This window comes from Pseudorca crassidens, chromosome X (assembly GCF_039906515.1).
Source record: "Pseudorca crassidens isolate mPseCra1 chromosome X, mPseCra1.hap1, whole genome shotgun sequence".
Taxonomy (NCBI): domain Eukaryota; kingdom Metazoa; phylum Chordata; class Mammalia; order Artiodactyla; family Delphinidae; genus Pseudorca; species Pseudorca crassidens.
The window spans coordinates 98,176,217-98,192,458 of NC_090317.1; the positions used below are offsets into that span (position 1 = coordinate 98,176,217).

The 16,242-nt window shown below is 51.7% G+C and overlaps 1 protein-coding gene across 12 annotated transcripts in view; it reads left to right on the plus strand.

Annotated features, from left to right (window-relative positions):
- BCOR (BCL6 corepressor) overlaps positions 1–15,218 on the plus strand; it is a 116,333-nt gene extending 101,115 nt beyond the window's left edge. For 9 of the 12 annotated variants that reach the window (XM_067723810.1, XM_067723813.1, XM_067723812.1 and 6 more), the window contains 9 exons: positions 681–941; positions 1,293–1,637; positions 2,233–2,558; positions 2,889–3,143; positions 7,994–8,160; positions 9,337–9,482; positions 9,895–9,972; positions 10,175–10,331; positions 11,788–12,952. In XM_067723810.1, coding sequence (XP_067579911.1) covers positions 681–941; positions 1,293–1,637; positions 2,233–2,558; positions 2,889–3,143; positions 7,994–8,160; positions 9,337–9,482; positions 9,895–9,972; positions 10,175–10,331; positions 11,788–12,079 — 2,027 coding nt within the window. In that variant the 3' untranslated portion in view covers positions 12,080–12,952. Of the gene's footprint in view, positions 1–680; positions 942–1,292; positions 1,638–2,232; positions 2,559–2,888; positions 3,144–7,993; positions 8,161–9,336; positions 9,483–9,894; positions 9,973–10,174; positions 10,332–11,787; positions 12,953–13,501; positions 13,609–14,282 lie in introns of those variants that run through there. The other 3 variants (XM_067723818.1, XM_067723819.1, XR_010940051.1) reach the window with 2 other exon arrangements.
- Positions 15,219–16,242: the final 1,024 nt, after the last annotated feature.

Here is a 16,242-nt window from a genome sequence, read left to right on the forward strand (position 1 = left end):
GTTGAGTTCTTTGAAATTGCCCCTGACCCTTGTGTGCGCACCAGGAAGCCTTTCCCTTAGCTTTGCCAGGCCCCTCTTCCCTTGGTCTCCCCAGCTTCCCAGCCTCCCACCATTCTTTCCTTACCCTCTTTCTTCACCTTTGCCCCTGCTGACCCAAGTGAACATTGGTGCTATCTCTGTGTAGCCGACATTTGGGGGACATTTGGTCTCTTTATGACATCAGCCTTTTCTGTTTATTAGAAGGTAATGACCTCAGCAGCTGTTTCCATAGTAATTTGTAGCTCTGCCCTGGATTGGTTGGATCTTACTGTGAGGTCACTCACCCTCAGTTGAAGAGTAAGCCACCTTGGAGAGTTAGGCAGTTAGGGAGTTAACATCTCACGTGCCTATAGAAGGGTCATCTAGGCGCCTCTCCTTGAATCACTACTGCTCCGGCTATGAACCGGAGGAAGGGAAATTGTGAGTGGGCTACACGCCTCATTTTCTGCTTTCTTTGCTGGTTGTGTTCAGCTGCCCTTCCTTTGGGACATTGTCTTTCTGAGGGTTTTGTGCTTCCTGCGTGCGAGGCCCCTGGCCTCCAAAGGAGGGTCTGTTGGTAGCAGATTGCCTTGGGCATGGGGGTCCTGCCTGCTCCTGGTGACCTTTGTTCCCTCCTTTCCGGGTTGTCTCCTCTCCCCTAGGCGAGTATAGTGCTGGAAACAAACACGACCCCTTCGAAGCCCCAGAGGACAGAGATCTCCCCGGGGAGAAGTACTTCATGGACACGGAGCCTGCCAGCGAGCCCCCCGCCGACCAGGCGGCCCCGGACGTGCCACGCAGCCCCACCCTCCGGCTGGACAGAAAGCGCAAGGTCTCTGGCGACAGCAACCACACCGAGACCACTGTGGAAGAGCTCCCGGAGGACTCTCTGCTGAAAGCCAAGCGGAGACGGGTCTCCAAAGGTGAGCTCGGTTTGGCTTCGGGCCCGCAGGGCACCCCGCGGAAGTCCTGGAGCGGAGCAGTGGAAAGTTCCAGTCCCACCCTGGAGCCCTGGGGGAGCCACTCACACCTCCCCACCCCCCCACCCCACCCCACCCCCACCCCCCACCCCCCCAAAGCCAGGTGCCGGGGCTGGAGCCCAAAGATGGCCAAAGGCAAGTAGGCCCCCTCCCGAGACTTGGTGACAAGTTCCAGCCAACACAGTGACCACACCCCCTCCCCTCCCCCACCCCTCTTAGTGATGTGTAAGACAGTTTGTTCCCCCCCACCCCCCGGGGGGCTTCTTCATTAATTTGTAGTTATTTCTCCATTAGATGACTGGCCTGAGAGGGAAATGACAAACAGTTCCTCTAACCACTTAGAAGAGCCACATTGTAGTGAGCTGACCAAGCTGAAGGTGTGCATTGAATTAACAGGGCTCCATCCCAAAAAGCAACGCCACTTGCTGCACCTTAGAGAACGGTGGGAGCAGCAGGTGTCGGCAGCAGAGAGCAAACCTGGCCGGCAGGGCAGGAAGGAAGTGACCCAGGCGGTTCAGCCTGCGGTCACCCCCCAGGGCAATAGCATCTCCGAAGAGAAACCTGGCAGGAAAAGGGCAGAGGCCAAAAGCAACAGAAGCTGGTTGGAGGAGTCAGTTAAACACACTGGCAATGAACAAGGTACGCACGGGGCGGGGGGCGCTCCTGGAGGGTGGATCACCCGCCCTCTGTGGGAAACGGCCCTGGAGGGGACCTGAGCGCCATCCAAGTTGACAAGAGTAGCGTGTGGCGAGCGGGGAGTTCTCTTCATGAGGTCCTTTCAGCCTGCACACTTCCTTATGGAATGTACAGTGAGGCGGGAGCTCGGCTTCCTCATTACCCAGCCCGCGGCTGGGCAGGAAGGGAAGTCTTGGGTGACCCCGGGCGCTTGTCGGCGTCCTCTTTCCAGCCTCAGGCTGTCCCCAGTCGCCCTGTCCCGAGCACCCAGGCCCCCCACGGGTGGGGACGGGAGCGCACGAAGGGCTGGCTTCTGCCCTCTCTTGCGGCCCTTTGAAGCACCTTGCCATTTGGCGTTTCGTGGGTTAAGCTATTTGCCGGTTGAATGTGGGATAATTAAAATATTAATGCTTTGAAAACATAATTGGTGTATCTTTAAAAACTGAAGCCGCTCCAATGATCAGTGCTAACAATGGGCTTTTCTTTCCTCACTGGCTACAACTGTGTAACGCCCGCTTCTTCTCCCCCTGCCTCCCGCCCTCCCCCCCTGTGGATTCAGCCTTGCCTGTGTTCTCCGGCTCTCCGCCCGTGAAGGGCCTTTCATCCACCAATGCAAGCGGCCGAAAGCAGACTCAGCCAGGCTGCACGCCAGCCTCAGGACTGCCTACCAAACATGACCAAGTTAAAGAAAGCCAGAAGACAGATGTGGTGTGCATGGACGTCGAAGAGGACTGCCAGGCCACGTCCCTGCTGCAGAAATACACCGACAACAGCGAGAAGCCATCCGGGAAGCGACTGTGCAAAACCAAGCATCTGATCCCTCAGGAGCCCAGGCGGGGCTTGCCGCTGCCAGGGGACTACTACGTGGACAATGCCGATGGCAAGGTACCTCTTGCCCCCGGCTCTCCCCCGCCCCCCGGGCCCGTGCGAGCACAGCCCGCCTGCCTACTTCTCTGCTTCTGGGGACAAAGCTTTCCTTTTCCTGAACCCCTCCCCCCAGAACGTCACTGCCCCTTCCTAGGGGACCTGTCTCCTGGGTGGTGGTGAAGTTTCCAGCTAGTAAAAATGCAACCCCTTCCTCCCACCCCGCCTCCCCCAGACAGAGAGGAGGAAAAGTGCTTTCCTCCACTCAGGTTTGTAACTCAGGGAGGAGGGGAACCAGGCGGGTGGTGGAAGGACAGCCTGACATGTGTGCGCTGTGTGGTTTCGCGATAGGTGACCGTCCGGAGATTTCGAAAGCGGCCTGAGCCCAGTTCCGACTATGATCTTTCGCCGGCCAAGCAGGACCAGAAGCCCTTGGACCGCTTGCAGCAACTGTTACCACCTTCCCAGGCCTCGCAGCTGACATGCTCGAGCTCCCCTCCAGAGACCACCCAGTCCCGCCCAATGCCACCGGAAGCGCGGAGACTCATCGTCAATAAGAACGCGGGCGAGACCCTCCTACAGCGGGCCGCCCGGCTTGGCTACGAGGTGAGCGTCCTTGTGGGTGCCCCGGATTCAGGATCCGCCGGCTGCTGCTCCTTGGGTGGGAGATGCACTGGCTGGGGATGGGGGGCGGGTCTCAGAGCCACGTGGCGGGCTGGGCTGGGCGTTCCAGCGGAACGTTTGTGTTGGCCCCCGCGCTCACACTGCCGACTCTTCGGTGGCTTGTTCAGTCGTGGTGTGAAAAGAAAGGCAGGCCTCTCTGATGTTCCGTTCACGTTCAGGCAGGTAGGCTGCTTCGGCCAGTCCGGCTCACTTATCTCTGATATAAAATCTGACCTAACCCAGGGCTTGGCGACCAGGGGAATTTTAATGAGCCCTTTTGGATCCCGAATAGCAAGAGAGAGAGTAGTTATTAGCTCTATTGGGTTACTTGTGCTGTTTGGGGCGGGGTGATGCCCCTGTGGGGTAGCGGGTGGGAAGTGTCTGTGCAGAGTAGGGGTGGGAGTGGGGCAGACCTGAGCAGTCTCTTTCTGGGAGGGCACAGGAGCCGAGGGCTGATGGGCGGGGGGGGGGGGGGGGTGTTGAGCCTTGCACAGAACTCCCTGTCCACACTGCTGTATCCCAACCCAGCACGGCTGATGACAGTGATAGTCTCTATTGCTAGAGCAACGTAGACAGAAAGATAGCTGATATCTTTCTAAGCCCGTGTGATCTGTAGTAACTCCTTTCACCCTTTTAACATCTTCACGTGGGAGTAACGAGTACTAGCCCACTCTCGGATGAGGAAACTGAGCCCCAGAGGGGTTAGCTGATGCCCGTACAGGTAGCAATCCAGCAGTACTGCACAGCCCACCACTCCCCACCACGCTTCTCGCCAAGACTGGCTCACATTGGAGTTGCCCTTTTTACAGTTCAAAACCTCTGTGAGACAGATTACTCCCTCTGCCCTGTGCAGTTCCCCCACCATACTTGTCAGTAGGAATTGTGATGTAATAGCCCACAGGGCAAAGGCATTTTTTTGTGCTGGCATCAGCCCTCTGGGAGTTGAATGGTGACAGTAAAATGCGGCTCAGCAGGCTGAGGGTGGAGGTGTGGACGAGCACTGGGGCGGCAGGACCCAGGCTGGCCCGGAGCCCTGGCGCCCACACCCTCAGCCAGCTCTGTGCCCCTGTTCCCCGTCTCCCCGCCCCCACCACCGTCCATAGTGCTGTGAGCCCTTCGAGGTGAGCCTGCCTTGGCCCTAAGGCATGACTGTGGGCGGGAAGTTGGAAGCTCTAGGGCTATGCTTAGTTTGGGGGGGTTTTTTTGGTCGTTGGTTGAATGTGCTGTTGTTTATATCTACACGTCTCTTGGAGACCTCTCCACTAGCTAGAGAGCACTTCCTGGTAGTTAGCACGGTTACTTGGAGGTGAAGTCCAAGGAGCGCGCAGTTGGTTTCCCAAGAGCCGAGAGCAGCAGCGCCTAGGAGGACAGAACAGACAGACGTCGCACAGAGTGCTGAGCTAGACCCCCCGTGGTTGAGAAAATAGACTCCTTGCTTCCAGCAAACGCTGGAGGTGGGGGGGGAGCCCCCTAACCCCAACTTTCGGGTTAGGGTTGAGAAAATAGATTCCCGCTTCCAGCAAATGCTGGAGATGGGGGGGCGGGGTGCTCCTGCACCCGCCGTGGAGGGCGGGGCTCCTAGCCCCACCTGTGAACTTGGCATCATTTCCAGCAGTCTCCCTTTGGGACCAGAGACCTCAGAAGACCCTCGTTGGTCCTCTAAGACAGTTTCCATTTCGGTTTGGTGGGTCTGAGGCCTGGACCAAGGGGCACTTGATCCATACTTTTTCAGGCTACCTGGCCTTTGATCGCACAGGAAGCCTTGGGAATGTTTATGGTCGGATTTGGTTTTTTCTTCAAATGTAAATTTCGATATGTAGATTACACAGATCACCAGTTTTGATGCTGAACATTGTGACAAGTAGATGAACGCTTTCAACTTTGAATCCAACTTTCTGGGATTTCTCTGGGCAGAATTTTAAATTGTTGGGATGATGGCCCAGTTGGGAGATGGGGCAACTTAAACCTTTTAAAATTGAAGGACAGTTTGCTTAACCAGATAAGGGTGCGGTTTGGGAGGGTTTTCCTGAAGTTTTGTCTTCAGCATTCTTGGTGGTTTTCTTCTGCTTAGCCAAAGATACCATGTGCGGTATAAAGGCGGTCTGAGCTTTATGTCGTGATAATCTGGTTCTGGAAGCCTAGAAACACGCTCTGGCTTCAGATCCGCGTTCAGTAGATCACTTGCGTGGCCAAAGACCTCAAACCTTTCCCTCCCGGGAAAAAGGCTTCTATTTCTTCGGCTGAAACGCCAGTGTGCGACCACGTGCTTGTGCCTTTAGCGGTGATGGTTAAATTTTCTATGAATTGAATAAATCATGTTTTTTAAAAAGTTAATGAGGCATTTAATTAATTAACAACGTCGGGTTTATGGCCTTTATGGTTACATTTTGCGGGTAATGGCATTCGGCTTATAGCCGCTTAACAGACAGTTGTCCAACAAAAGCAGTTTGATTTTGCTTGGGAATGGGTGGGCTGCCCTTCAAACACTCCCGTCTATTTCTAGCGGAGAAAATAAAGCAAGAAATGTGTTGTGTAGACAGACTCGCCCCACCTCTTCACCTTTCAGTCAGAGAAACTGTTGGTGACGACGGTTGCCATCCACTTAGACGCCATCACCCTCCTAGCTAGGAGAGTGTAGTTAGCCCACTTGACCCCCGACAGAGAAGGCCTGTGGGATGCTCGTCACAGCTGGATTGCATCCCTCTAACTGGGGCCCTCTTGGGCCTTTTGAATCTTCCCAGCTGACCAGGTACCAAAGACCTGAGTTACAGGTCTAGTAGTTCACGTTAATTGAACTTGGGGTTTAATATCTCTGGGCCTCAGTTTCCAAGTGTTGAATGAGGAGGATAGTACTACCTTCCTTTCCTGATATCTCCTGGGTTCCCGTGGGTGACAGAAGACGTGGTATCAACGTGGTTGAGTTAGGACAACCCGTGGCAAAAAGTCTGACCTGGCCGTGGGGCTACTGCTGCCTTTGCTGCCATCTTCCAGGAGGAGAAGAGAGTTGACTTACCCATCAGCTTGGACGGCCTTTCGTTTCTAGGTACCCTTGAATCGGCCCTAGCAGTGATGAAGGTTTCCAGGTGAAGGCCATGATTGTCACAGCAAATAAACCCAGGGTTGAGTAAATTGATCTGTGCACAGCAGTTGGTGGCGTTCAGACCTGATCCCAGAGCCACGTGACAGGGCCTCTCCCTGGCTGGGGCACACAACTCATTAGCTTGCAGCCGTCCACTCAAGTCTGGCTGGTGAGGGCCTGCTGAAAGAGCAGCAGCTTCATGCGGTATCCTGGATACCAGGGCTCGGGGCAGGTGGCCTGGGAGCCCAGAGGATTGTGGGCTTTACGGCAGGTTGGGATCTGAGCGGAGAAATGCATTCGTGGGCGTGCCTTTTCTCTTCCTCCTCTTGTTTTGGAAGGGAGCTGCCGCAGTGACCTGAAGTAACAGGGCACCAATGGCCAGGTTTACCAGCATGCCCCATTAGGTTCACGTGGTGAGCAAATGGAACATTCTGGTTCGCTCCCAAGTGAGTGGCCGCCTTTGATTGGCGTGTCCTCCAAAGGGCATAAAAGGTTTCACAGAACCCATCTCGCACTTACGGGCGGCTAGAATGACCCCCGTTTTAGGTTTAACAGATGAGTTGCCTGAGAGATGTCACAAGGAGGCCTGCTCTGACCCCGTCCCATCCCCCCTTACCCAGCAGACCATGTGTTGGGCCACATGCAAGTTCTGCCTACTCCCAGCTCTCAGAACCTGACAGCTCTCTGCTGGGCATGACTTAACCAGTATAAACAGTATAACGTATTTTCTGGTGGCAGACGTTTTCGACGTGTTTGAAAACTTTCTTAAGGTGATAAAACATTGAATAAATTACTGCTCTGCTTACTGGGAGTGGCTCATATTAATATTTTAACAAGCCAAAGAAATAAGATTAAGAACAGTGATTCTGATGCACAGCGTTGACACAGAACACCTTCGGAGCGGGGGAGGGTGAACGTTTTATTTGATTCTTAAAATGTGGAGGTTGCAGCCTGTGGTATAGCAGGTTCCTGTCATTAACTGGAGTAAATATGAAAATATTAGACTGATTCTGCCCCGAGAAGCTGGAGTGAAGCAAAATACAGGGTGGGCTTATTGGAAGCATTTTGTGTCATTCCTCGAGAATGGAGAGAGAGCTTCTCTTTAACTCTACTTAACATACAAACAAGAGCGTCTGAGGCCCAGGTTCTGATTTGGGGTCTTAACAGGGGGCGCGAAGACGTAGCCGACCTGGGTGTCCCTCCTCGAAGCTGGGGATGTTCTCTGGCTGACTTACGCTCTCTTTAAGCGTTGGTCGGCCATACTTTGATCTAAACTTGTGTTATCACCCACTGCCACCGACTGAACGGACCCATCAAGTGAGGATGGTCTGTGCTTGGCGATGTGGCATCTAAGATGTTAGCAGCCGTGACACCTCTGTACCGGTCACGTCGGCCCCTGGGCTGAGGGCTTTCGACGCTCTCCGAATGCCTCCTCTCAGCAGCCCTGCGGACGCTTGGAGAAGTTCAAGGGGAACTTGCCCATGGCCAGGCCACTGGTGCAGCAGAGCCTTAGACAACACTGTCTGCATCTCCAAGCCCTTCGCACGCACTCTTGCCCCCCACCAAGATGCCTGCCGCCTGCCCGCGCCATGGTGGGCTTTTGGACCCATGGATGTATGCCTTTGAAAGTGGGCACCGCCAGCCTATGGAGAGGTCACCCTTGCAAGGTTCACTGTAGGGTGGTCTGATGGCATCTCCTCTCCTCTCCCTGTAGGAAGTGGTCTTGTACTGCCTGGAGAACAAGATTTGTGATGTGAACCACCGCGACAACGCGGGTTACTGTGCCCTGCACGAGGCTTGTGCAAGGGGTTGGCTCAACATTGTACGACACCTCCTTGAATATGGCGCCGATGTCAACTGCAGTGCCCAGGATGGAACCAGGTCTGTGGCGGTCTTGCTCTTGGCCTGGCCCTGCTGGGGCGTAGGCAGCGGTTCTCAGGGTGTGCGGGGAACCCCAGAAGGAAAGATGGAGAGTGAGTGCCATGTAAGCACACTGAGGGCGGAGTCCTCTAGAATGGAATCGGACAGATCTTTCTGGCAAATTTCCATAGAACTTTAAAACTTTGTGACGCTGTTATTGCAGGGACAGAAGTCCCTGAAAATGTTGGGCCTGCCTGAATAATCTTTTAAGACCCTGGACTCTCCACCAGCGTCTGTTGAATCACAATATTTAAAATATACGTGAGTTGAAAGTGCTCGGAGTACAGACAGGTCCAATGGCGACTGGCTTGATAGGACCTGCCGTGTCCACCCACATCCCCGGGCCTGGCCCCCACTCTGTCCTTGACCTCGGTTTAGTGGCCAGAGGCCCAGGTCTGAGTCAGCCCGAGCATCTTCCTGGTTGTGCCTGGGATGCTACCACGAGGCAGGGCACTGGTGCTTTCCTGACAGGCATAAAATTAGCAAAACCGAAAGGTATTGGGTGGTTCACGGTTTCCAAATAGCATTCTTTCTGGATGGGACTGCGGACAGTGCTCCTGACCCCAGCGGACACAGGCAGGAGGACTCTGTACCCTCCTGAGGACTTGCCCTGCCTGTCGACTGCTTCTGGGCGAGAGGGTTGATCTCTCATCTCCAAGTTGGTTTCAGGAGAGGTTCCACTTTGCCCCTAGTTTCTTTTACAAACTGCACTTTTTTTCGTTTTGTTTGTAATGGTGTAACGATTGCTTGTCGTATGGGCTTCCGTGATGCTGCGGTTCTCCCCCCCACCCCGCCGTAAGTTATCTTCTTACAGTCTGTCACTATTTAAGTTCATTGGAAACGTTCTCATCGTGGCCTGAGTTCCTCCTTGGACTGTGCATTAAGAGAGATTTGCATTTAAGAATTAGGCCTGAGATAGTCCCTTCACCTGTCCCGTAAAGGGTTATGTGTCGAACTAACAGAGTCACGGGCCAGTCACAGTGCCTCCGTTCCCTACGTGGAATGGCAGTGACCGTACACTCGCCTCCTCGGTGAAATAGCGCGCCTACAAGGCTTGGCCGCACACGCTCGATTTGGCCCTGCGTCGCTAGAAGCACGCGTCGCGTGCACAGGTGTAATCCCCCGCACCTCTCCTAGGCCTCTCCACGATGCTGTCGAGAATGATCATCTCGAAATTGTCCGCTTGCTCCTCTCCTATGGTGCTGATCCCACCTTGGCTACATACTCAGGTAGAACCATCATGAAAATGACCCACAGCGAACTTCTGGAGAAGTTCTTAACAGGTATGACGGAGATCAAGAAATGGTCTTGTTCAAGCATCTAGACGGTGACTTCACAGGCTTTCACCTGGCTTCCCCCTAGCCCCACCCCCCCGTTTACCCTAAGTGACACTTTACCGGGAAAAGTGGCCTCACGTTAGTCTGTCAAAGAAGAGATGCATACTTTGAGTTTGGCAAGGGAGTGCTGGAAAACTCCTGGCTAGCCAGGCTAGCTTTTGTTTGGCAGGCTGGGGCGCTGAGGCGGGCAGTCCCTCAGGGAGGTGGGTGGACGCGTGGGTAGGTTTCAGTCAGATACCTGGAGGCGTGTGCAACACCAGCCCCAGCGTGAGACGTTCCCGAACTCCAGCAGCGTTTGCCTCTTGCCAGCAGGCGTTATCTTGTTTCTCTCTCTCCCTCTCTCCCCCTCTCTCTCCAGACTATTTAAACGACCTGCAGGTTCCTGATGACTATGACCCCAGTGGCTCTTGGGAGTTCTACGGCAGCTCTGTGTGTGGTGAGCAGCCTTGTTCGTTTCATTTGGGCGGGATGTGCGCGAGTTACAGAACGTTTCTCTCTGGTGCGGGCGAGGGCTTGCGGGGGTGGTGGTGCTGTGAGCAGGGCTCACTCGGGAGATAATTTTTCCAGGGTCCTTTTTGGAGAACAGCTGGAATCGTGCTCCAGCTCACTGACCTCTCTCTTGTTTGCCTCCCGGATAGAACCAGATGATGAAAGTGGTTACGACGTTTTAGCAAATCCCCCAGGACCGGAGGACCAGGATGACAGCGACGAGGCCTATGGTGACCTATTCGAATTTGAATTTTCCGAAAGCCCCCTTTTGCCATGTTACAACGTCCAGGTGTCCGTCGCTCAGGGGTGAGTGTGGCCAGCGTGTGGTGGAGAGCCAGCCCAGCTGCTCTATGGGGTGGCAGGAGTTAGAAATCCCCTTCAGCAGGTGAAGGTGGATGGGTGGGGGGTGAGTGAATTCCTCACCAAGTGTCCACCGACCTCACAGAATGCAGTAGAACTTTTCCAGAAAAGTGTGGGGGGTGGGAGGGCTCCCCAGCAAACTGCCTTCATTGGAACACACCCCTAGGGCCCAAAGGACGCGGGAGTCAGTGACTGGAATTGCACAGTTTCAGTCACTAAACTCTTGGGGAAGGGATCCTCCCCAAACGGCTACCGTAGGGGCCTTCCAAGGCGCGTGAGGTCCACGGGACGATACTGATGTACCCTCTTCTCGCATAAGATTAGAGAAAGCCATACGTGGCACCTGGGATCTTATGTGTCTTCAGATTTGCTTAGATCGAGTCTTGTCCCCACGGTCGGGCCGCTGTGCCCCATGACCAACCCTTCGGAGTGAACACGTCAGGAGACCTTGCTCTGCTGTGTGTTGACCCCGGGGCCTAAGGAGTAGCGTCCTCCTTGGACTCTGAGGCTGGGAACGTGTCTGCCTCTGTGGTGACGTTCTATTCGGGACGGAGGTCATAAAGCGTGGCAGGGTACCAGGAAGGATCGCACCACCTCCCTTCTCGAAGGAGCCTCACTCCCGGAAGCATTGAGGGGCGGGCTGGAGGTGTGGGAAAGGAAGGGAAAGCCAGGGGACCTCAAGTGAGGGCCGGAGGGGAGGAGAGATCAAAGAGGTGTTTGCCATCTCCCTTGGGTTGGCATACAGACTGGTTTTCCCCAGTGACTAGAACGGGGTGCACTTACTTGGAGAGGGGTGACCTGAGCTGTGACCAGAGCCAGGGCAGCACCGGGGTGGCCCGCAACGAGGCTCGTTCAGGGACACTGCTCCTTCTTTTGTCTAAGTTGGCTGATCCGCCCTAGATGGTCTCTTAACACATGCACACGAGTCCAGAGTTCCCGCCCTAGAAGTAGATCTTCCGGGCTTCCCTGGTGGCGCAGTGGTTAAGGATCCGCCTGCCGATGCAGGGGACACGGGTCCGAGCCCTGGTCCGGGAAGATCCCACATGCCACGGAGCAACTAAGCCCGTGTGCCACAGCTACTGAGCCTGCTCTCTAGAGCCCACGAGCCACAGCTACTGAAGCCCGTGCGCCCAGAGCCCGTAACAAGAGAACCCACCGCAGTGAGAAGCCCGCTCGCCGCAACTAGAGAAAGCCCGTGCGCAGCAACAGACCCAACGCAGCCAAAAATAAATAAATAAATAAAATTTAAAAAGAAGTAGATCTTCTAAGAGAAATGGGGTGGGGGTGGGGTGATCAAAGTGGAAGTAACGGGCCCTTTCACCGCCAGGAGACGGGTAGTTCATAGTTGGGAGCGCTTCTAATTTTGCCGGAAACTCAAACCACTGTCCTTTCTCTGGTGCAGGCCTCGGAACTGGCTGTTGCTGTCAGACACGCTCAAGAAATTGAAAATGTCCTCCCGCATATTCCGCTGCAATTTCCCAAATGTAGAAATTGTCACCATTGCGGAGGCCGAGTTCTACCGGCAAGTGTCAGCAAGTCTCTTATTCTCTTGCCCCAAAGACCTGGAGTCCTTTAATCCGGAAAGTAAGGAGCTCTTAGATCTGGTGGAGTTCACGAACGAGCTTCAGACTCTGCTGGGCTCATCCATGGAGTGGCTCCACCCCAGCGACATGGACTCAGACGACTACTGGTGAGCTCGCCGGGGCCCGCCGTGTACAGTGTGTCATAGTGTTAATCCTTGTGCATATGTGTCATAATACGACTATTTCTGTAAAGAAAGGACACTATTACATATGAAATATCTCTTCTTTATATAAGAGACACGACTCCAGTCGGAAGGACTTAGAAACATGTTTTTTCTTTTTAAACTTTTAAGTCAGTTTTTATGAAGTTGTTATAATGTTTCTTTACTTTTCAATGCACACATGCTTTGGGATATGTTTGTTTTTACTCGGAACAATTGTTTCTTTTCTTTTTTAAGGAGAAAAAAAAATAAGGAAAAGGAGCTCCACACTTTGACTTAATTTCGTACAAAGCTCCGACGACAGAGGCCATAACTGTTGAGAGTGTGGTCAGAACCGTGTGGTTGGTTTGGGGGGTTGAATTCGGGGAAGGCACTTGGCGACGTTGTAACTTTATGTTTTGTTTACAGAGTACCTGCTCAGGCCAGGTCAATGCTATTGGATGTGATCCAGTAGTGTGTAATATAAATTCAAACCATATCCACACACAACAACTAATTGTATGAAACTTTTATATCCTAATTTAAAAGCTGTGAAATTAGTTTTCACGCATCAAACCGGATTGTTTATATGTTTAAACATTTTATGCTCTTATTTAAAGAAGACTTTGAGCTATTTTTTTCTGTACCCTGTAAAATACTGAAAACTAACATAATATGTTGAAGTTGCTTGAAATTGTACATAAAACTAAAATTTTCTGAATTGTGTGTTTATGTTTGAAATCTGTGTTTTAACTTTGTAAGTAAATTCTCTGCCTTTGTATTTATATTTTACAAAAATTTTCTTAAAAGGCAATAAACCTGTTGAGGAAAGGAGAAGATTGAAGTACCTTGTTTCCTATGTATTTTCCTAAAACGTTACTGTTGTCACAATTTTTTTTAAAGCGGTGTTGACGGTCGGTTCCCCATAGATAACTTTAGGGCGATTTATAGTCTCTATGAACTGAAACAGACTAGAGGATTTCAGGGGAGTGAGACTCTGAAGACAATTTGAAGTTCTATCCTGAAAACTCAATTCGTGGACATATATGTTAATGTTTCTCAGATCCTTCTCAACCCTGTCTCCTCTGATGCCCTAGCAGGCTTTTACATTGCCTTTGACCCTGATGGACTACAGTAGCTTCATCATGGCCAACCCTTTATCTTTAGGAAGACTTTTTCCAGAAACAAGACTTTCATTGTGTCACTTCTCCCTCCAGACCTCGTGTTTTTCTGTTACCTTTTAACATGAAGTCCAAACCCGCTTGGCCCAATAGTCAAGGCTTGTAGTTTTGACCACTCAGCTACTCTACTGCTCTTACTTCTTGCAGCAGTATCCCTGTTGGGTACTATCAGTTTCCATCCTACATCCTTTTAATTCCTTCTTTCATTGCAGAGGCTAGAAACCTGAACACCACTAGACTCCCTTGCCGCTAGGATTCTGAATGGTCGGTTTGGAAGGCAGAGCGAGGTAGAGGCATCTTCCTGCTCTACTGGCTGCTGGTAAGAAGGGTTAGGGAGACATGCTGGCCAGTTTTAGTGACTTGACCAGCCTTCCAACACTGGGTCTTCAGCTTTGTGGGTAATGAGACGCAGTAGTGATTGTGGTGACGCCAGCATGACAACCTCAGCAGACTGTTCTTAAATCCAGTGGTTCCGGTGTCATCCCCGATTCACATTCCTCTAGCCCAGCATCTGATTCCTTGTATCAAGTCCACTTGGGATCAGAATGCCCTTAGCGCTTGTCAGTCTTGCAATGAACCCTGAGAACACCTAGGCAGAGTAGACGGAAGGGGCCACGGCGATGATGTACTGGAGTGGGGTCGTGAAGTATGCAGAGGGAGGGGACCTGCAAGCTCTGTGACCTGGCAGGTGGGAAAAGTGAGCCATGTTTGGGAATGGGGAAACCCAGCACTGTCCGAGGTGGAAATGAGAGAGAGCCCATTGTTGGTGAGTACCAAATGATGCTTGGGATGTATCCTGAAGACAAAAGGGAACCAACAGTGTTCTTGATTTACTAATTTTTTGATCATAAACAAGTACACTTTCATTGCTTTAAAGAAAAATCCCAGCATTTCAGAAATAGAGGTTCTTGTCATCCCAAGCCAACCCTTCCTCCCATTCCCCACTCCGGAGTTAAAACCAGTGTTCACAGTTTGCTGAATATTGTTTATTAGGAAGTCATCTGACACAACAGGAGAGAAAGACAAAATAAATAGCAAGACCTGAAGAAATGATCGAAACGAAAGAATACCAGTGAGCCTGAACTTCTATAGGTAACGAGGAGCTCCTAAGAGCCCAAATAAAAGCAACGAAATACTCCAGTTACTTCGCTGTTTGTATTTGTGCTGGCAGTACGGGGGGTGCCCGAGACCAACTGAGGTTCTGTCCTGGGTGACGGTCATTTTATTAATAAAGCCAGGAAAATAAGTGAGAGCCACAGGTTTAAGGGGTGCAGGGGAAGTGAGTAATGGGCTCGGTTTAGGAGACATTTCACGTTGTGGTTTATGCGGTTGGAGGAGCTGTTGTTGAGTCAGAACATTTATTGTAAGAACCATCAGGGTGTTAGAAAACGTGGACAGAGAATAACTAGGGTATCTGACCCAGGGTATATAGATGAGCTGCCCATGGCCTAGAGAAGTTTGGATGTCAAGGAATTCCCCATGGGTAAAGAGGAGGTACCATAGGTGTAGACGCCCCCGCCCCCTGCCCCCCCCTCCAATGGGAGCAGAGGGAGTGCACCCGCTGGGCGTAGAGGAGCCCTCCACAGTGAAGATAGGGTATAAATGAGGTCATACTGGCTGCAGCGGGCTCCCAGGTATAGATTCGCTCATACTGCTTACCAAGGTGGAGAGTAGAAGTATGGTTCTTCTGAAGGTGCCTCTAAAGGTCAAGGTCATTCCCTTTGTCTGGTCCTACCTCCTGGCTACAATGTGGTTGGGACCGCTATAGCCACAGCACCCACCCTGGACCATGAGGCATGGAAGTCAAGCACTCAGTGTATTTGGAGGAGCCTGGGTACCCGAGGACCTAGTGGCACAGAGCCACCATACCAGCCCTGCCCTGCTCTGCCTGCCTTTTTATGTTTGAGAAAAATAAACAGTTCTGTTGAAGCCACTGTTACTTTGAGTTTTTCTACGACTCCCACCAAATCTGATCGTAATATGCTTATCATCTGTGTGCACTTGGGCATCTTCCTCTTTCAGCCTCATCAAATTGGCCCAAGAGTGTAACAGCAAAGGAGTGAAAACACCCAAATCACCATCAGCCGGGCCCTGTCTGAAGTAACAGTGGTACATCTGCACAGTGGGTGCTGTGCAGCTGTCCAAGGAATTGAGAGCTAGCTCTAAATTCCTTTAGAAATGGTTACCTCTGGGTGAAGAAGAACAAGGTGCCAGGAAAAGGGGTGGAAACTTCACTTCTCTGAATGTTCTTATAGTATCGATCTGACTTTAGAGTTTACATAATTATAAACCAAAAGCAATGTCAAATCAAAAAGCAAAATGAAACCAACCTTAACTGTCCAGTCAGAAGCATAACCACACGGAAAGGGACTACTTCAAGTGACTTTAAAACACAATAAAGTGATTGTATAATCCCTTGCCCTAAGGACAAAAAAGTACAGAAACGGTTTAGATTATTTTCGCTAATCCTATCCTTGGCGATAGTGTCAGCATTGTTACGCTGTCCTGTTTGTGTCCTGAGATGAAGCAAAAAGTATTTGGCATGGTTGAGATCTGGGATTTTTAGCATGGGAGAAAGGAGGTGCAAATATAGGATTGGTGAGGTTCAATAGAAATTGTGTAGTCCTTGGGAATTCCCTGGCGGTCCAGTGGTTAGGACTCCATGCTTTCACTGCTGAAGCTGCGGGTTCAACCCTGGTTGGGGAACTAAGATCCCGCCAGCCACGTGGTGTGGCCAAAAAAAAAAAAGAAACGAAAAGAAGAAGAAATTGTGTAGTCCTGAACTTGAATTGGAAGTATCAGTATGCACTCATGATGAATTAAAAAAAAAAAAAACAAGGTTTCCTTCTGTCCACTGAAAATGCTTAGAAATAATAACTAATAGAAATGAGCACCACCAACTCCCAGACTGTGGTTTCTAAATACCTTTTCTCACTAAAGAGAATTGAGGTTC